The sequence below is a fragment of the Spea bombifrons genome, chromosome 12, assembly GCF_027358695.1.
Source record: "Spea bombifrons isolate aSpeBom1 chromosome 12, aSpeBom1.2.pri, whole genome shotgun sequence".
NCBI lineage: Eukaryota > Metazoa > Chordata > Amphibia > Anura > Pelobatidae > Spea > Spea bombifrons.
The window spans coordinates 28,959,085-28,976,517 of NC_071098.1; the positions used below are offsets into that span (position 1 = coordinate 28,959,085).

At 44.0% G+C, this 17,433-nt stretch overlaps 1 protein-coding gene and 1 long non-coding RNA gene across 2 annotated transcripts; one reads left to right on the forward strand and one right to left on the reverse strand.

The window, feature by feature from the left end:
- The first annotated feature begins 411 nt into the window (after positions 1 to 411).
- Positions 412 to 1,051, forward strand: LOC128470297 (uncharacterized). The gene is made up of 2 exons (XR_008346019.1): positions 412 to 452; positions 581 to 1,051. It is a non-coding gene; the product is annotated as an uncharacterized LOC128470297 (long non-coding RNA).
- Positions 1,052 to 4,352: 3,301 nt separating this feature from the next.
- Positions 4,353 to 13,959, reverse strand: BAX (BCL2 associated X, apoptosis regulator). Its single transcript, XM_053452163.1, has 6 exons — positions 13,762 to 13,959; positions 6,415 to 6,463; positions 5,896 to 6,054; positions 5,338 to 5,473; positions 5,128 to 5,232; positions 4,353 to 4,878 (listed from the first exon to the last, which is right to left on the reverse strand). Exons 1-6 carry the CDS (start codon positions 13,880 to 13,882, stop codon positions 4,777 to 4,779), a joined length of 672 nt encoding a protein of 223 aa, XP_053308138.1. The 5' UTR covers positions 13,883 to 13,959; the 3' UTR covers positions 4,353 to 4,776.
- Between the last annotated feature and the right edge of the window lie 3,474 nt (positions 13,960 to 17,433).

Genomic DNA, 17,433 nt, shown 5'->3' on the forward strand with positions numbered 1-17,433 from the left:
ACAGTGAAGATCAGACAGGGTTCTTCACAGTCACATAAAATAAATCTCAATCAATTATCTAAAAAGTACCAGCTTTAGCACATTGTTACAGTAAGTTTTACTTATTTATGTGAGACTGCCTTAGTGAGTGTGAGTGTGTGTGTGTGTGTGTGTGTGTGTGTGAGAGACTGCCTTAGTGTGTGTGTGTGTGTGTGTGAGTGTGTGAGAGAGACTGCCTTAGTGTGAGTGTGTGTGTGTGTGTGTGTGAGAGAGAGAGAGAGAGAGAGAGACTGCCTTAGTGTGTGTGTGTATGTGTGAGAGAGACTGCCTTAGTGTGAGTGTGTGTGTGTGAGAGACTGCCTTAGTGTGCGTGTGAGAGAGAGAGAGAGACTACCTTAGAGTGTGTGTGTGTGTGTGTGTGTGTGTGTGTGTAAGCAGTTTTGTATAAAATCCTGCTATCTGGACCCTAAATCGTTAGTTAAAATACCCTTACTAGCTTAACCATTTGTGGTAATGGGAGGGAGTTAAACTTTGCTAATTTTTTTCCTTTCACTTTGTCCTAAAAGCCATTTCCAGCCAATACTTGCTGTGGCCCCCACAGCACAACCTCACCTTGTCTACCAACATTTAATTTATTCATAGACATGTACAGCCGGCTGAACAAAAGGTATCTCAACTGATTCAATGCATCTATGTGCTTAATGCTATTATGCCACCTGGTGGCTACAGTAAGTATTACATCTAGTTATAAACTTCAGGTTTCTTCTGCTTTTGTAGTTTCACCCCTGGGGGTGCTTGGTACTGCAAATCAGCATAATTAATATTTGTTTTATATAGCCCCATCACTTTCTGCAGCGCTGTACAAAGGGTAGACAGGACATAAGATAACATACAGAAACAGGCAAGGAGGATTTCCCTAAAATAAACCAAATATCCCAAATCTGCAAAATTAATGAAAAAGAGTAATTGAACAGAAAAGAGTATAACATATAGCCAAAACATTGTTTTATTTCCATTGGAAAACACACAGTATCCATATATTAAAAGCAAAAGGTGAAGGAAAAAAAAAAAAGTACAGAGCGAGGCTCCCTGACTTATGAAGAATACATGGTTTTGTGTATATATACCGGTAGTTAGAGGTTTGCATAGAAACCAAACTTACAGGAAGAAGGGATTTTGCGAAGATTAGTCAAGAAAAGCACCAGTTTGAGACGGAGAATGTTTTCTCTGTATTAAGACACCGTATAACCAGATGTTATAAACACGATTGGATAGTGAATACAAGAATAATATCCCATGTATAAAACATTTGGTATGGGTATGGTACGCATGGTTCTTGTACAAAGTTAAAAACGCACCTGAGCCTGGAGTGTTGAAATTTCAAGTATTGTGCTCGAGAGGGGGGCAGGTGAATCGCTGCCTCGGCGGTTGGGCTTACAATGTCTGCCGCCAGCGACGTACAGCAGAGGGGCTTTTAAAATTGTGCAAAGCGGCTGAAGCGCTTTCCAGTCCGAGTAATGGAAATGTTTCTAAACAGATACTTTTCTATTAAAAGTCTACGGCCCCTTTCACGATATGAATGTACCAGGGAAGCCAACTGCTTTGCCCTAGGGGTTCTGGAAATCACAGCTTATTACTAGTCCTTGAAGGCAGCAAGGTGTTCTGGGCTAGGCTGAGCCAGGGGGACAAGTCCTGGGCCGTGTTGGGAGATCAGGCTCCCTGGTCCGCCATCGCTCAACGGGCTGGCTTTGGACAAGCGCTCTCTCTCTCTCATGTAACCGTCTCGTTTACTCCACAGAGGTCCATCTCTTCCTCCAAAGGCCTCTCTCACATCTCTTCCCCAGGCCACTTGTCCTTCTGGGTGTCTGGTGGAAGAGAAAGTCCTGGTGGGCAACCGGGGCACTGCCCTGGGTCAAGCCTAGTTGAACACACCACTGCTCAACAAATATACCATTGATCTCGAGATGGGGGAAGAAGCCTCTGTCCCCGACCTCTCTGGTCTACGTCCCACTTCCAGCTACCACCACCCTCAACTTCAACCTGAAGCAGGTGGTGGCACCCCAACTTTGTACTGAATACAGCATTCACGTATAAAGTCGTCAGCACCAGAGTAAGCGGGACCCGCTGAAGAGTAGAAATTCATAAAATACGGTTAATACAAAACCCAACTACACTTTCCAATAGTATACATTTTCTTGCGGTGCCGGTCAAAGTAACCGTAAAAAAACAAAAAACTTTAAAAGCGTTAAACATTCCAACAATAAATCGCTACATTGAAACAGAGAGGCATCGATATGGAAGCAACGGAGCGTCTATCCCCAGCGTGAGTGATTGTCCGGTTCTAATACGTATTATTGGATTTATTTTTTTAAGAAAAAGAAAAAAAAAAAGAAGTTTTTAAAGCAGATAGAAATCCTAATTTCAACATCACAACACTGAGACATTCAAGCTCGGCAAGAGTCAGTCTGACCCCAATCCTATTCGTAAGGTGACAAATCTTGAGATTGGCTGCACAGTAAAGGGCTGAGGTATAGTGGTATCAAGTATCTGCCAGTTCATCATTGCACTGATTTACACCAGTTAGATCCCCCCCATAAAGATGCCAATATATAAATATATATTATATATAAATATATATTAGCATGAATTAAAAAAAAAAAAAACATTTAAAAAATGCTCAATAAATTAAAAGAAAAAAAATCTACAACTCAAACCCCTCTGAACTAAGTTTCACATCTAGGATGGGGTTTTTTTTCACACTGAAGCGGTCGATTTGTTTCCTGTTTTTTATTTTTGCGTAACGGAGTATATTTTGAGGTTTGTTTTAAGGCATTACTTTGGAACCTCAAAAATAACTTGCGATCCGACGTGTTATTCTGCGGCTAAAGAATATTTCCTTTTTTCTCTTCACCTTTCGGTAAGGCTTAGTAAAAAAAAAAAAAAAAAAAAAAGTTCTAATTCGACGGTAAATCTACAAAAATTCACAAAATCGTCAAGACATCACAGCAACAGAATGAAAGGTTTTGCCGTGAGTACGGAGAACGCTTCCTTTTGTACTTGATCTGAAAGTAATCAAGTATAATCAACATCATATTTAAGAGTAACGTAAAAAAAAAAAGATCACAATTAAAGGGGGAGTTCCACTAACTGTTTGACGTCACGCTAGCTTTTTAGAAGCTGCCATACTGGATTACTTCCACAGATGCTGCTGGAAGTTTAATGCTGGAAAGGTGAGGTCATCGGAAAGTTCTTTATTTAAGGGACTTCTCTTTTAAGAAACCATTTGGGCTCAGTTATGAGCAGGATTAAAAGAAAAAAGGCATATCTAACAGTTTTCCTATCTTAAAATAACACCCCCCCCCCTTCTCCTAACTCCTTTCTTTAAGATTTAAGCAAAAACCGGCAAGAAGAAATGGCTAAATCCCGGGAAAGGCCGTTAAGACGGCAGACGAGCTGATAAAATGCATTTCTTATCCTGCGGAATAAGTAATACAGATCCGTACGATTCGGGAGACCGACCAGCTTCGCTTTAAGAACACTTCCTCGGTAGGTGGGAGAGACAGTATTAAGTGGGAAAATACAAAATTAAATTAAAAAAAACGGTTCCCTAGTACTTTTACGAAGCACAGCTATAAGATATTATAATATATATATATATATATATATATATATATATATATATATATATATATATATATATATATATATATATATATATATAATATATGACTCTGCCCCCGTTTGCATTAGGTTAAAAAAATGGGACTAAGTTAAAGCTGCCAATTATGATTGGATGAGCAATGTCACAATTAACCGTGATGAAACGATGCCAACAATTGAATAACTACATATTGGAAGACCTTTTTTGTTTATATCTAATGTCTTGGCCAAGATCTGTAAGATTCCTAATCTAATAATAAAGTTCCAACGATAGGCCAAATTTTCCAAAGCTTGTTAAAAAGCCATATTTTTGGTAAATTAAGAGAAAAGCGCGGTTTTGTAAGCCAAGGATGTCAGGCCCGTGGTCACGGCTGGCCTCCTGTAGCGAGCGCCCCGGTCACATATCTGTAGATAAGGTGATTAGGGGATTGCCGGTGCTGGTAAGATCAACGGACGCGGAAAACATTGAGGTTAAAAAGTAGCATTTTTTGTTCCAACCATATAAATCAGGCAGATAACTGGGGCAGTGTCACCTTAATGGTGCGTTCTACTGATCTGGCTTACCCACTTCTATAGTACGAGAAAAAAAAAACGTAATGCAGCTTTCACAGCCCTGAGATGGGAACTCTTCTTTGTTTCTACTTAAATAACGGAATATTAATTTCTCTAAGGTGCGTTTTTATGTAAAGAACGGTTGGTTTTTTGTTTTTTTTTTTATAAAAAAAAGTCACTGGCAGAAACCCAATTTGCCTAAATTACTCTCAGGGTGGAATGCAAATTTGTGTATTTTTTTCCCATCAGTTCAAATAAAGATTTTTTTTTTTTTTGGGAGGAAAAAAAATGATGCAGATTCAAGTATTAAATGAAAAATGATCTTAAATTAAAAAATACCCGAAAACATACACTCTAAATAAAGGCACAACTTATCAAAGCTAAAAAAAAGATCCAAAAAAAAAAAGTACAGGATTCTTGATGTTTTGCGCATGATCTGCCAGTCACATGGGGGTCCGCATCCCTCGTGGAAGCGCTAGTCCCTTTCGTTTCCCAGTGCCAGAATAAATTCCGATGAGCTTTTGTGCATCCCGTAGAATTTTTTTTTCTCTTAAAAAAAGGCAGAGTCGACCCCTGAAGGAAGTATTAGGACATCTTCCAGATGGTGATAGAAGCGGTTATCACGCCAGCAAGGAAGACGCTGACTGCCTGCCAAGATGGGGTACTCACGTACGAAATGAGACCCTCCTAAAAAGAAAGAAAAAAAATCAAGATGGCCGCTCCGATGGCCTACGCACAAGGTGGGATTTTAATATAAAGAATATTAAATTTATATATTTTTTTTAATAAATGAGGGCCTTTCTCATTGGCTCGCAGACTAGTAATTGTTTTTTTACGTTCACGGAGGTCATTTTTCTTTTAATTACAAAAAATATATATTAAAGTTACCGGAACGTTTAGTCTCTCGTATCAAGTATCTCAGAAGCACCAACTCACCCAGCCTCCTTGTTCTCGTATCCACTGCACAACGTACTCTCGTAGGAAGTCTATTGTCCACGTAATGAGGGTCTGGATCATGTTGGGGACTTTCGTCCAGAGGGCCTGGCAAGAGACCGCGGAATCCACGAGATTAAGAGATCATTAAGATTCCAATTCGACGACTTATTTTTATATTTTTGTTTGCATTTTAGGTTGGTTTTCACTCACCTTTAGGACGAGCTTGCAAGCAAAATAGAAGAGGGCAACGACTCGCCCCCAGTTAAAATTCCCGTCCGCGAACATTTCCATGGCAACCTTGAAAAAGACTTCCTTGGGTGAATTGATTTTCACCTGGTCGATCATCCTGTCGGGAATACAAGACGAGGTCGAAAAATAAAGTACAAGGCCGGGTAATCTTTTGGGACAGCCGTACCCTTCGTAGTATATGACATGACTGCTCAGGGCTAATAAAGATAACGTTTCACCAAGTCCAGTTTTACCGCGTAGATCTCATATAACCCAACAGAGCGGCAAAGCTACGTGACTGAATTGCTGTTTTATGGATACCGGGGTCCTCAAAGATGTATATGGAAAGATGGCGATGTCCTTCATGTTTTAATGTACAAACTGGGAGAACTCTGTGACCGACTCAGAGGGGTCTCAACTCAAACTCAACTTAGAGGGAACTCAGTGGCCCGGCTAAGGACACGTTGAGTAGGACATCGGTAGGCTGGCTGTAAGACTCAATGGCAGAAGGTTAGACGTTGGGTGACGAAGGACGCGTACCTCTGCAGCTCCATGTTTCCATCCAGCTCGTCCCCTATCTTCCGTAGGCACTCGCTCAGTTCCTTCGTGGCCGGGTCTATTGGCAGGTGAGTCCAACTCAGTTCCGGTACATCAGCTTGAGGCCCGTCAGGCGTGCGTTGCACCCGGTCGGCAATAAACCTGACGTGGGAGAAGATAATACCCTTCATTACACAAAAGTCAGACGGCATTTACCTAAAGCCCTGATACAGGGGGATACGGCCATCGCCGCTACTAGAACTACACCAAGTAAAGCGTGTTTTGGCTAGAATACTTAAAAATAAATAATAAAAATAAAGAATACTATGGTATGTTTTTTGTTCTCTATCCAACAATGATGGTGGTGGTGGTGGGGGGGTGAATTAGGTGGGTCCAAACGGCTTGGGGCAAAGCAATGGCTGCTTTGAGCTAGTTGGGAAGGGAGCAATAAAGATGAATTTCAGTTTTGTCACCATTCAACCGTTAAACACCAAAAAACGTATTGAGGTTCTAGGTACTCACGCGTGAAGCAGCACATTCCCCGTCTGGAGAATCTGTTCCGTTGAGGTGCCTGGAAAGAAGCAAAAACAAGTTGAATGCGGCCCTAGCGCTATAAAAATCATAATATTATGAATATATAATATAAATAATAAACTTGCATTTAATGTTCCCCACGCATTATACACATTTACCACTAGAGGGCGCCGGAGACCAAACAGTCTCTATACATTACTTACTGATTTATATAGCGCCATCATACTCCACAGCGCTGTACAATGGGGATGGAAAATACACCGGATATAACGGGAAGCTAATATGTCTTCATTTGGGGTGCGCTTTAAGGAACATGCACATACCGCGCTCATCTTATAAACATTCATGATTAGAGATCCGTTGACTGATCAGGGACTTTGTGAAACGGATCAGTTCACACGAAAGGGGTTGCACGCGTCTGAGTAAGTTTTACTTTACTGAAAGGGTGGTAGATATATGGAACAGCCTCCCGTCAAAAGCGTCAGAGGCTATTAGAATTGCTGGAAGCTAAAACATCCCTTGCAGAAACGGCGGAAATTGGATTTAGCCTGTTACGGTCTCCTATACAACCCACACAACGCCCCGGCAAATGTATGAATCAAGATATTTACATACGTAGCAGTGGGGGAGGCAGCAAGCCCCCCCCTAATCACCCGTATAAACATGTCTTAAAAAAACATTATGTATGAATATTTATCGACTGCTTTCAGCAACAACACATTTTTGTTGGAAACGTCACATTTCCGAGAAGTCCGTCTCATCCACAAACCTGTTTGGCGTGTGGCAGATTAAAAATGTTTTTACAAATATTTTCCCATTTTCCTTTTATATATATATATATTTTTTTTTTAAATCAGTTTTTTTTTGCCACATAATATAAAGTTTTCAGGCAGCTGCATATCAGCCGTTTGTATGATTCTCGCTCTGTTATCTGATCCCCGATCTACTAAACCCCCCGACTCCTTATCATACTGCCTGTGGGGATCAATAGAATGGCTCAGTCTTATTCACCTGGTAGGACCCACTAACTCATGAAAGTCTATGGAGGAACAGACTTTCCTAGCATTACCAGAACCTCCCCGTTTAGCATGTGCATGCGCAGTGTAAGTGTTTATGTTTAATAACGTGCTAACGCTTAATGAACATTAAATTGCCCCCCTCAACTATTTAACGCAGGAGTTCTCAAACTGCGGCCCTCCAGCTGCTGCAGGACTACATCTCCCATACTCCTCAGCCAGCCCCTTAGCTGAAAGAGCATTATGGGAGATGTAGTCCTGCAGCAGCTGCAGGGCCGCAGTTTGAGAACCCCTGATTTAACGTATTGATTTATTTATCATTAACTTCATTTACCAGCAATTTCATTTATTCATTTTAACACGATATCCTCCCCACCAGTAAGCCCCCCGCTCAGCGAGTGTTCTGGGGGCTATAGGTGGTGGTCCACAGAACATGTTCCCACCAGGGGGAGGGGCCCTCATTGCTCTGATCCGCTGATAACGCAACAAAGATCACGGGAGGGGGTGCTGTGCTGCAGCTTCTACTAAGGGGAAGAGGCTACAGGATGAAAAATGTTTATTAAATGACTTACAACCCGGTGACATTTCTGTCGGACAAAAAAAACAAATTCCTACAGCGTGCGGACACCATGATATAAACGAGCACCAAGTACACTGCACCATTTGTTGCCTGGTGCGTATCTGCAGTCCTAACGCAGCCATCGCAGTCACGTTATTCATGGATGACATCACTCCAAGCAAATATATCGCAGCTGAGCTTTATAGCTAAACAAGTCCCCCCCCCATAAAGCCACCTGCCTGATACAAGGACCAGCTAGCCACGGCTACTACATCATTAGATGTGGCTCCAAATTATTTTTATATCGATCTGTCGGTTAACCTTTTACTGGCTTCTAAAATAAAATACTAATATACACACACACACACAATAATTTATATATAGATTATAGATAGATTATAGATGGATAAAGCTGGCTCCCAGAATTTTTCATCTGGCTTGTAACAAAAATGTGTCCAGTCGTGGATGGGCAGAAAACGTTTAAATTCTGTCATTTTAACCCATACATGTAACAAATATGGAACCGCAACTTATATTGTGTGATGAGAATAGCATGTTTGGAAACAAAATATCTTTAGAGGCCGTTTAGATACTAATAGTGATAACTATAATAATAATAAAAAACTATAAACAGACAGAGCTTCCACTGTGTACCTCGATCACACGCTGCAGATTTTGCCCATTAAAATTACATGAAATGGATCAGAAATCCAGCGCACACGGGGTTAATGCTGTAAATGACTATTGTAGCTGAAATGGCTGATTTTTAATGGAATCTCTTCATAGGCGCACAGAGTCCCTTTATCACTCCCATCACTCCTGTGTTCCAATGGCCCTTTATCACTCCCATCACTCCTGTGTTCCAATGGCCCTTTATCACTCCCATCACTCCTGTGTTCCAATGGCCCTTTATCACTCCCATCACTCCTGTGTTCCAATGGCCCTTTATCACTCCCATCACTCCTGTGTTCCAATGGCACGTTGAGTTCGCTGAAGTTTAAGTTTAAAAGGTATTGTTGAACGTTAGAAGCGTTTTTGAACGCTCGCGTATAATGTACCCCTAATACCCACTTTATCTCAATATCCTGTCAATTATTTCGGGAATTTATTTATACCAGCAGTAGCTGTTAAACAGACTCCGTGGTAAACAGAATATCAGGTTTGTGCTGAACCTGTTTAGTGTTAGAGCGGTGCGCACAAACACGCCTATGGTGTTAAAAGGGTTAAACGGGGGGCTATGTCCCCTAAACCCGCACCCTAGGAAGAAGTCGTTCTGAGAAATGGATAGCTGTGATGTGCACTCGGGGGGGGGGTTAATCGGTCACAGATGAGATTGAGGAAAATACAGAATAAATATATATTTAATGTTAAAGCCCCCTAAGCCGGTGGCACGTGAAGGGTTAAACACACGCGCCGGGACGCTATATCGGATGGATAGCTTTACAACAGCTTATCAGTAAAGTAGGGATAGATGGTAAAATAATGAGGACAGGGAGCACCTGCGCGGCCCACGGAGCTCCGTCACAGAGCGTGAATCATCTCCGGCGTGCGGTGCGAAGACATAAACGGCCGCTTCTGCCGATCGCCGGGCGACAAACAGGGAACAGAAAGTATCGAGGAACCAAACGAAAGCGCATTCTACCAGGAAACGGGCGGCATTCTACAGCCCTACACAAGAACCGGTTTCAGCCGGCACAGGATCCCACGCTATGTGTAGTGCACACAGGGCACCGACACCCAGCATTCAGCACAGCTAAACGCGAACGGCACGATCAGACAGGGCGGTGCCGTTTTGAGACGGAACTTCACTGCAGAGGGTTATATCCGGTAAAAAGCGCCCAAACGATAGCACCGCGAATGAATGAGAAGCCTATTAAGTTGTACTGATAGATGATGTCACACTGATATGATGTGTCGGCCACAGACAGCCCCCCCCCCCGATATAATGTAAGGGTGGGAAAAAAACAAAGGCTTCAGTGACATTTCCAGGGGCCACAGAAAGCGCTTCCACTGATTTTACAAGGATCACTTTCCTGCCACGGATCGACGGAAAAGCTGAAGCAACCAAAGCTGCAGCTTCTCCTTAATATATATTTTTATTATTAATTGTATTATTATTTTTTTTTACAGGCCAGTTAAATAAACATATATTAAAGTATTTTTTAGACACATTCTTTACTGCCGGGGATGCCTGTGGGACGCAGATGTTACACGCGGGTGGAAACGAGCATCAAACCCCAAATACCCCGCATAGTAGGGAGACGCTTCTGGATCTGTAATTAAATATCTTTGGCCGGCCGGCACCGGGTTCACCGAGGGGCCTTCTGTGGTCGCTTGCAAAGACATCTTCTTGAAACCCGCAGCTTTCTACCTCCAGCTACGAGGGAAGTCACGCTAGGAGACACGCAAGGCTCACCATTCACTTCCTGTTATGAGTCACCTTCCCTCCTCTGCCTGTTTACCCCAAATAGCCTTCAGTAGCCAAGACCACAGACGGCTCTTCCTCAACAGCGTTTTGTAGATGTCTTAAAGTTAAAAGGTGCAGTTCCACCTACTCTGCGGAGTTCTAAATAAGAGAGAGACAACGCCTAGTGCCGCCGAATGCACAAACCCATCCAAGAAATAAATACAATCTCATTTTATCGTCTCATTCATATTTTTGTTGTTGTTGTTGTTGTTGCTGGGAACAGTTAATGTGGCACAAAAGCAGGCACCGAGACGTAGTCGCCACAGAAAACGGAAATGTTTCCGCTATTTATTGTGACTAAAGGAGCGACGGATCAGCCAAAGTTTATTTTGGTTGCCGTGTGAGATCCGTACAAGTGGAACAGCAGCTTCAACTGGCAAGATTAGGTTGAACGAAGCCAGAGTTACAAGAATAATTGGCAGAGTTGTAAAAGGAGGAAGGGCTGAGGCCCGACGAGCCCCGGGGTGACCCAGCGCACACCAGCCCAGCGCGAGGTCACACATCAGGTGGTTTCTACGCACAGGTTGGCGGCTCGGCGGGTGGGAGTCACGCTGCCGCTACCGGTAAGTTTGCAGAGACCGGTTATAAAAAAGAAACTACAGACCCTACTAGTGTTTTACAACGACTGCTACGCCTAACGTGACAACATGTAGTGTGCACTCGACAAAGCGGCTCAGCGACACCAAATATTCACTACCGTCCAAAAGTTTGGGGTCACGTAGACATGTCCTTGTTTTTGAAAGAAAAGCAGATTTTGGCCATTAAAAAACGTGAAATGGATCAGAAATCCAGCGCAGACGGGGTTAATGTTGTAAATTACTAATCTCTTCGTAGGCATACAGAGGTCCTTTGTGTTCCAATGGCCCTTTATCACTCCCATCACTCCTGTGTTCCAATGGCCCTTTATCACTCCCATCACTCCTGTGTTCCAATGGCCCTTTATCACTCCCATCACTCCTGTGTTCCAATGGCCCTTTATCACTCCCATCACTCCTGTGTTCCAATGGCCCTTTATCACTCCCATCACTCCTGTGTTCCAATGGCCCTTTATCACTCCCATCACTCCTGTGTTCCAATGGCCCTTTATCACTCCCATCACTCCTGTGTTCCAATGGCCCTTTATTACTCCCATCACTCCTGTGTTCCAATGGCCCTTTATCACTCCCATCACTCCTGTGTTCCAATGGCCCTTTATCACTCCCATCACTCCTGTGTTCCAATGGCCCTTTATCACTCCCATCACTCCTGTGTTCCAATGGCCCTTTATTACTCCCATCACTCCTGTGTTCCAATGGCCCTTTATCACTCCCATCACTCCTGTGTTCCAATGGCCCTTTATCACCCCCATCACTCCTGTGTTTCAATGGCCCTTTATCACTCCCATCACTCCTGTGTTCCAATGGCCCTTTATCACTCCCATCACTCCTGTATTCCAATGGCCCTTTATCACTCCCATCACTCCTGGGTTCCAATGGCCCTTTATTACTCCCATCACTCCTGTGTTCCAATGGCCCTTTATCACTCCCGGGTTCCAATGGCCCTTTATTACTCCCATCACTCCTGTGTTCCAATGGCCCTTTATCACTCCCATCACTCCTGTGTTCCAATGGCCCTTTATAACTCCCATCACTCCTGTGTTCCAATGGCACGTTGTGTTTGCTGATCCAAGTTTAAGTTTAAAAGGCTAATTGATGGTCAGAAAAGTCTTTTGCGATTATATCACAGGCAGAAATATCCGTGTTTTCCATGACAACAGCTCAGTGACCCCAAACCTTTGAACTGTCGTGTATATGCCTACGATCAGTGATAGGAGTTGTCAAACAGCAGCCTCTTCCCCTACGAACGACTACAACTCCCACTCACATTAGCCCAGCGCCGGGCCAACGTAAAGTTTCGGAGTATATCAGGCAAACCTTGCATTCTATTGGGTGAATCTATAAATGTATATTTTTTTTAACCCCACAAAGCCAGACAAGAGCTGTAAGGTTTAAGCATTATGCCCCCCCGCCGCATTAACCCTTTCAGCAGCCAATATGCAGTTACCCTCCTCTTAAAGATACCTGCCTCCAGTTGCCCTGGATATAAGTGGTCTGCGTGTACTGAACTCTGGGGGGGGGGGTGACCGGTGCATTTTGAGCCCCACCATGAATATATATATATATATATATATATATATATATATATATATATATATATATACACACACACACACACACACACACAAGCCTACAGCGTACAGATAATAGCCGAACCAGCGGGTATCATCAAGACGGGTCAAAGACATTTAAGGGTTAAAGACGGCTTCCTAATAACAACTACAGGTGACTCACACAAGTCTTTTTTTTGTTTGTTTTGGAGCGAAACAAAAACGTACATAAAAAAGAAAAAAGTTAAGATACTTTTTTTTGTTTGTTTTTTTTTTCTTCTTTAAATAAACAGAGCGCAACGAAACGTGATTTTACAGCCACAGACGAAGCAATCATATCTATGAACGCCACAATGAGTAACCATGGTAACAAGATAATCGTGATTTAAAGTTCTTCGTTAAGAGGCTCCAGATAAAGTCGTTAACCGGACAGAAGCCCCGTAAGCCAGGTAGCCGTGGCTTCGAGGGCATTTAAAGCCACGGCGACCTCTTATAGGAACACAGAAACTGCTGGAAGATTGGCCCCATCCGGCCCCCGTCTAGTCTGCCCGTTTCGCAGTAAACTGCTGTAAAGACTCAAACCTTAATCAGTCGTTGGTCTCGTCTTAGATTCAGGAGCCGTATGCCTTTCCCATGCATGTCTTAACCTCTACCACCTTTGCCGGGAGGCTGTTCCACTTATCTACCACCTTCTCATGGTCATATAGCCATAGCAAAACTCTACATCACACACAATGATCACTTTTTAACAACCGCTAGAAATATCGTCCAAATCCATAAAAGCCAAAGAAATGTCACTATAATCAATAAATCGCTTTTTGTTATTGTAAAGGGGTGTGGGGCGGGGGGGGGCATTACCATTTAAACTTGGGGCAAAACTTAGGGAACTAATGTGACCTCTTACAAGAAACTGGGGGAGGGGGTACTTCCAGTAAATGATGGTTAGTATAGAACCTGCAAACCGGTGAGTGGGGGAGGGGATGAAAAACTAAAAGCAGTGGCAGACACTCTCCTTCAACTCTCATCACACTCAGCTAACAGGTGGGAGCTGCACTCAGATAATAACAGCTAATGGGAGTTGGTTGGCGGAACCTAGCTTACGGCACAGCTCTGCCCGGAGAGCCCGACACGTTTCACCAGCTCTCACCTGTCCGACCGCCGCTCTCTTCGCTATTCGGGGCCCCCGGAGGCCCGTCCCAGCCCCAGCCGCCTCCAGCAGCGCCTCCCTCGTGCGGCCGGTCCCCGCCGGCTCCCTGCTCGGCCGCCATGTCTTCCTGTGAATACCCAAGATCCAAATGCCGCCACTCGCCCTCACTACCTGTTACGGGTACAGCTGCAGAGCGGCACGCAGGCCCCGCCCAGCTAGCGTCAGCGAGAGCGACGGCAGCGGAAGAGTCGCACACCCTGTCCGCCATGTTTACTGCTGGCACGCCCTCTCTGTGTTTATGAGCGTGTGAATTATGTTCTGTGTCACAGGGCGACACCGACAGGGGCATTAACTGTATACATTCTACACAATAAACTAAAATCACCCCTAATGGGCCAACTAGCTTATCCACAAGCACACCTCCCAAGTGTTCCGGTTTCAAAGGGACAGTCCCTCTTTGGCTCCTCCTTCCGCCCCTTATGTTACTTATGTACCAGTGTGTGCTTAACGTATCCATGTTACAGCCAACTTTCTATATTATCCATTTATGTCCATTTTCAGTCCTCGCCCCCTATTGTATTATTATCATACAGGGGAACCTTCTGGATAAGCCCGAACCCGAGAATATTAACCCTTTAATAGCCCGCGGTGGAGATTCTACGTGGCCCTAAAACCGGCCCTCACGGAAACTTCGACTTGTCATTTTTTTAAGATACACTTCATGAAGTCACCGTGTGACCCCGAAAATCTGGCCCCTCACCCTGAGATTGGGGCAAAAAAAAACACCCTGAGACCAACGTTCCATCTAATTTTTCTTAGTTGGCGTGCGCAGAAAATTTCTCTCGTGCAAAAAGTTTCACAGCGCACAATTTTTGGACATGCGCTCTCTCTAAAAAAGCTATGTGCGCACGCACAAACGCACAGCTTAGAGGGAACACTGCCTGAGACTCGAGAGTCAGAGCCTGAGAGTTCGCCGGGTATAAATATTGCGTCATCAAACTTTTTTTTTTTGTTGCCAAAACTTTAAGCTTTATCGAGAATGAATCCGGACACAGAAACTGTAAAAGTAGATGAAACCTGTGTTTGTCCCGCATTCCCCCTGAATGGCCGGAAAGGCTTAGCAGGTGAATGATTCATTCACTCGGATAAACATGGTGACTCAGGGACGGTTTCAGTATCGGAAGAATCATCGCTCGCCGCTCACCACCATTAGATTACGCTTTTGTTTCCGTAGTAAAACTAGTTGGAGTGATGTTTTTATTTGTCAATGTTCTTGTTAGAAGTTAATCAACAATCTGTGGCTGTGGCATTAAATATGCTGGCCGCAGCCTGGTGGCCCCTGGCCCATTGGGCCCTCATATTTACCAGCGGCAGATCGGGTCCCGCAGTGTGGAGCCCTGTATACAGCCCTGGGGGGTTATATTACTGTATACAGCGCTGGGGGGTTATATTACTGTATACAGCGCTGGGGGGTTATATTACTGTATACAGCGCTGGGGTTATATTACTGTATACAGCGCTGGGGGGTTATATTACTGTATACAGCCCTGGGGGGTTATATTACTGTATACAGCGCTGGGGGGTTATATTACTGTATACAGCGCTGGGGTTATATTACTGTATACAGCGCTGGGGGGTTATATTACTGTATACAGCCCTGGGGGGTTATATTACTGTATACAGCGCTGGTGGGTTATATTACTGTATACAGCGCTGGGGGTTATATTACTGTATACAGCCCTGGGGGGTATATTACTGTATACAGCGCTGGGGGTTATATTACTGTATACAGCGCTGGGGGTTTATTACTTTATACATCCCTGGGGGGTTATATTACTGTATATAGCGCTGGGGGTTTTATTATTGTATACAGTACTGGGGGGTTATTACTGTATACAGCCCTGTGGGTTTATTACTTTTTACATCCCTGGGGGGGTTATTGCTGTATACAGTGCTGGGGGTTATTGCTGTATACAGCGCGGGGGGGTTATATTGCTGTATACAGCGCGGGGGGGGTTATATTGCTGTATACAGCGCGGGGGGGTTATATTACTGTATACAGCGCTTTAGTCTCAAGAAGAAGAATCTTTCCCTTTAAGGTATATTTCTGTACAATTCTCATAAAATGCTAATAAAAGCAGTTATTTACGAACGTATAAAATATGCTCCACGCAGAAGACTCGCGATGAGGGGAAGCACAGAGTGCGAGATACAAAAATCTCCGAAGGGTCAAGAAAAAAAAAACCCCGAGCCGCGTCCGGATATTCCAGCCGCATCTAACCAGTCTGGGTTCTGACAGCTGCACATTCACACGCATTCACACGCATAGCTGCTGCGGATTTGATTCATGCTTCGGGATATATAGCTTATATTCCGCCCGGGCACGCCGTCCTGATTGACAGCTATACAGGAGAACGCAAAACATTTCTTTTTAAATACCCCCCCTACCCCAAATATATTTAGCCTTTCAAATGTTTCATGAGTCAAACCTAGGGACTTTCTCATTCAAAACGTAATAACAAATAAATACTTAGCATTTTTCTAGAAGCATCGTATTGTAAGTTACTTTCCATAGACACCGTCCCTCTTTGGTACCCCCTCTTTCCTCCCTAATGCCCCCTCTTTCCTCCCTGATGCCCCCTCTTTCCTCCCTGACGCCCCCTCTTTTCTAGGCGGTCGGAATGTTTGCTGGGTATGAGGGGATCGCAGGGTTCTACAGCCCTAAAAGCCACCATAATGTGTATAGAAACAGCAGGGAATACGGTCATCGGAAATGTTGGAAAAGTACGTAATCAGCGCAGAGAGATGGTGTGTGGCCTGAGATGGAGGGAGCCGCACATGGAGAAGGTGTTAGACATGTTACAAAACAGATGTTATAATCTTAAACTAGAGGGTCAGAGGCTTAGATGTAATATAAGGAAGTTTTACTTTGCTGAGAGAACGGTAGATAAGTTGAACGGCCTTCCAGCAGAAGTGGTAGAGGGTAATACAGTGAGTATCCGTCCGTCAATCTGAATTCTAAATGAGACAGATCCGATTGTTTTAATTTAACTCCGTACAGCGCTGGAAGGACTCGTAGGGCCGGCTCGTCGGTCTTTGCCAGCGATTATGTAACCAAATTAATCTTTGCATGGATGACGAGGAGGAGATCAAAATGATGCCATTCCTGTTATACAACCAGCAGACCGATGACACAACTTAATTAACACAGCCAAAAGTTAGACACACCTCGGAGGTACCTACGTGGGCCGCCGTTATGTAATGCGTGGAACACATTATTATGTATTGATTGGTTTAGTTAGGGCCATCATATGCTCTGTTGTCTTTTTCTGACCCGTTTGGTCGGTCTGGGTAGTAGGGAGTAGACGCTGAGCACCGGGAGGGGGAGGTAGAAGGTTTCTCGAAGGACTTTAAGAGGACCTGTGCTGTATACAGTAACAACCCCCAGCGCTGTATACAGTAACATCCCCTCAGCGCTGTATACAGTAATATAACCCCCAGCGCTGTATACAGTAATATAACCCCCCAGCGCTGTATACAGTAACATCCCCTCAGCGCTGTATACAGTAATATAACCCCCAGTGCTGTATACAGTAATATAACCCCCAGTGCTGTATACAGTAATATAACCCCCCACGCTGTATACAGTAATATAACCCCCCCAGCGCTGTA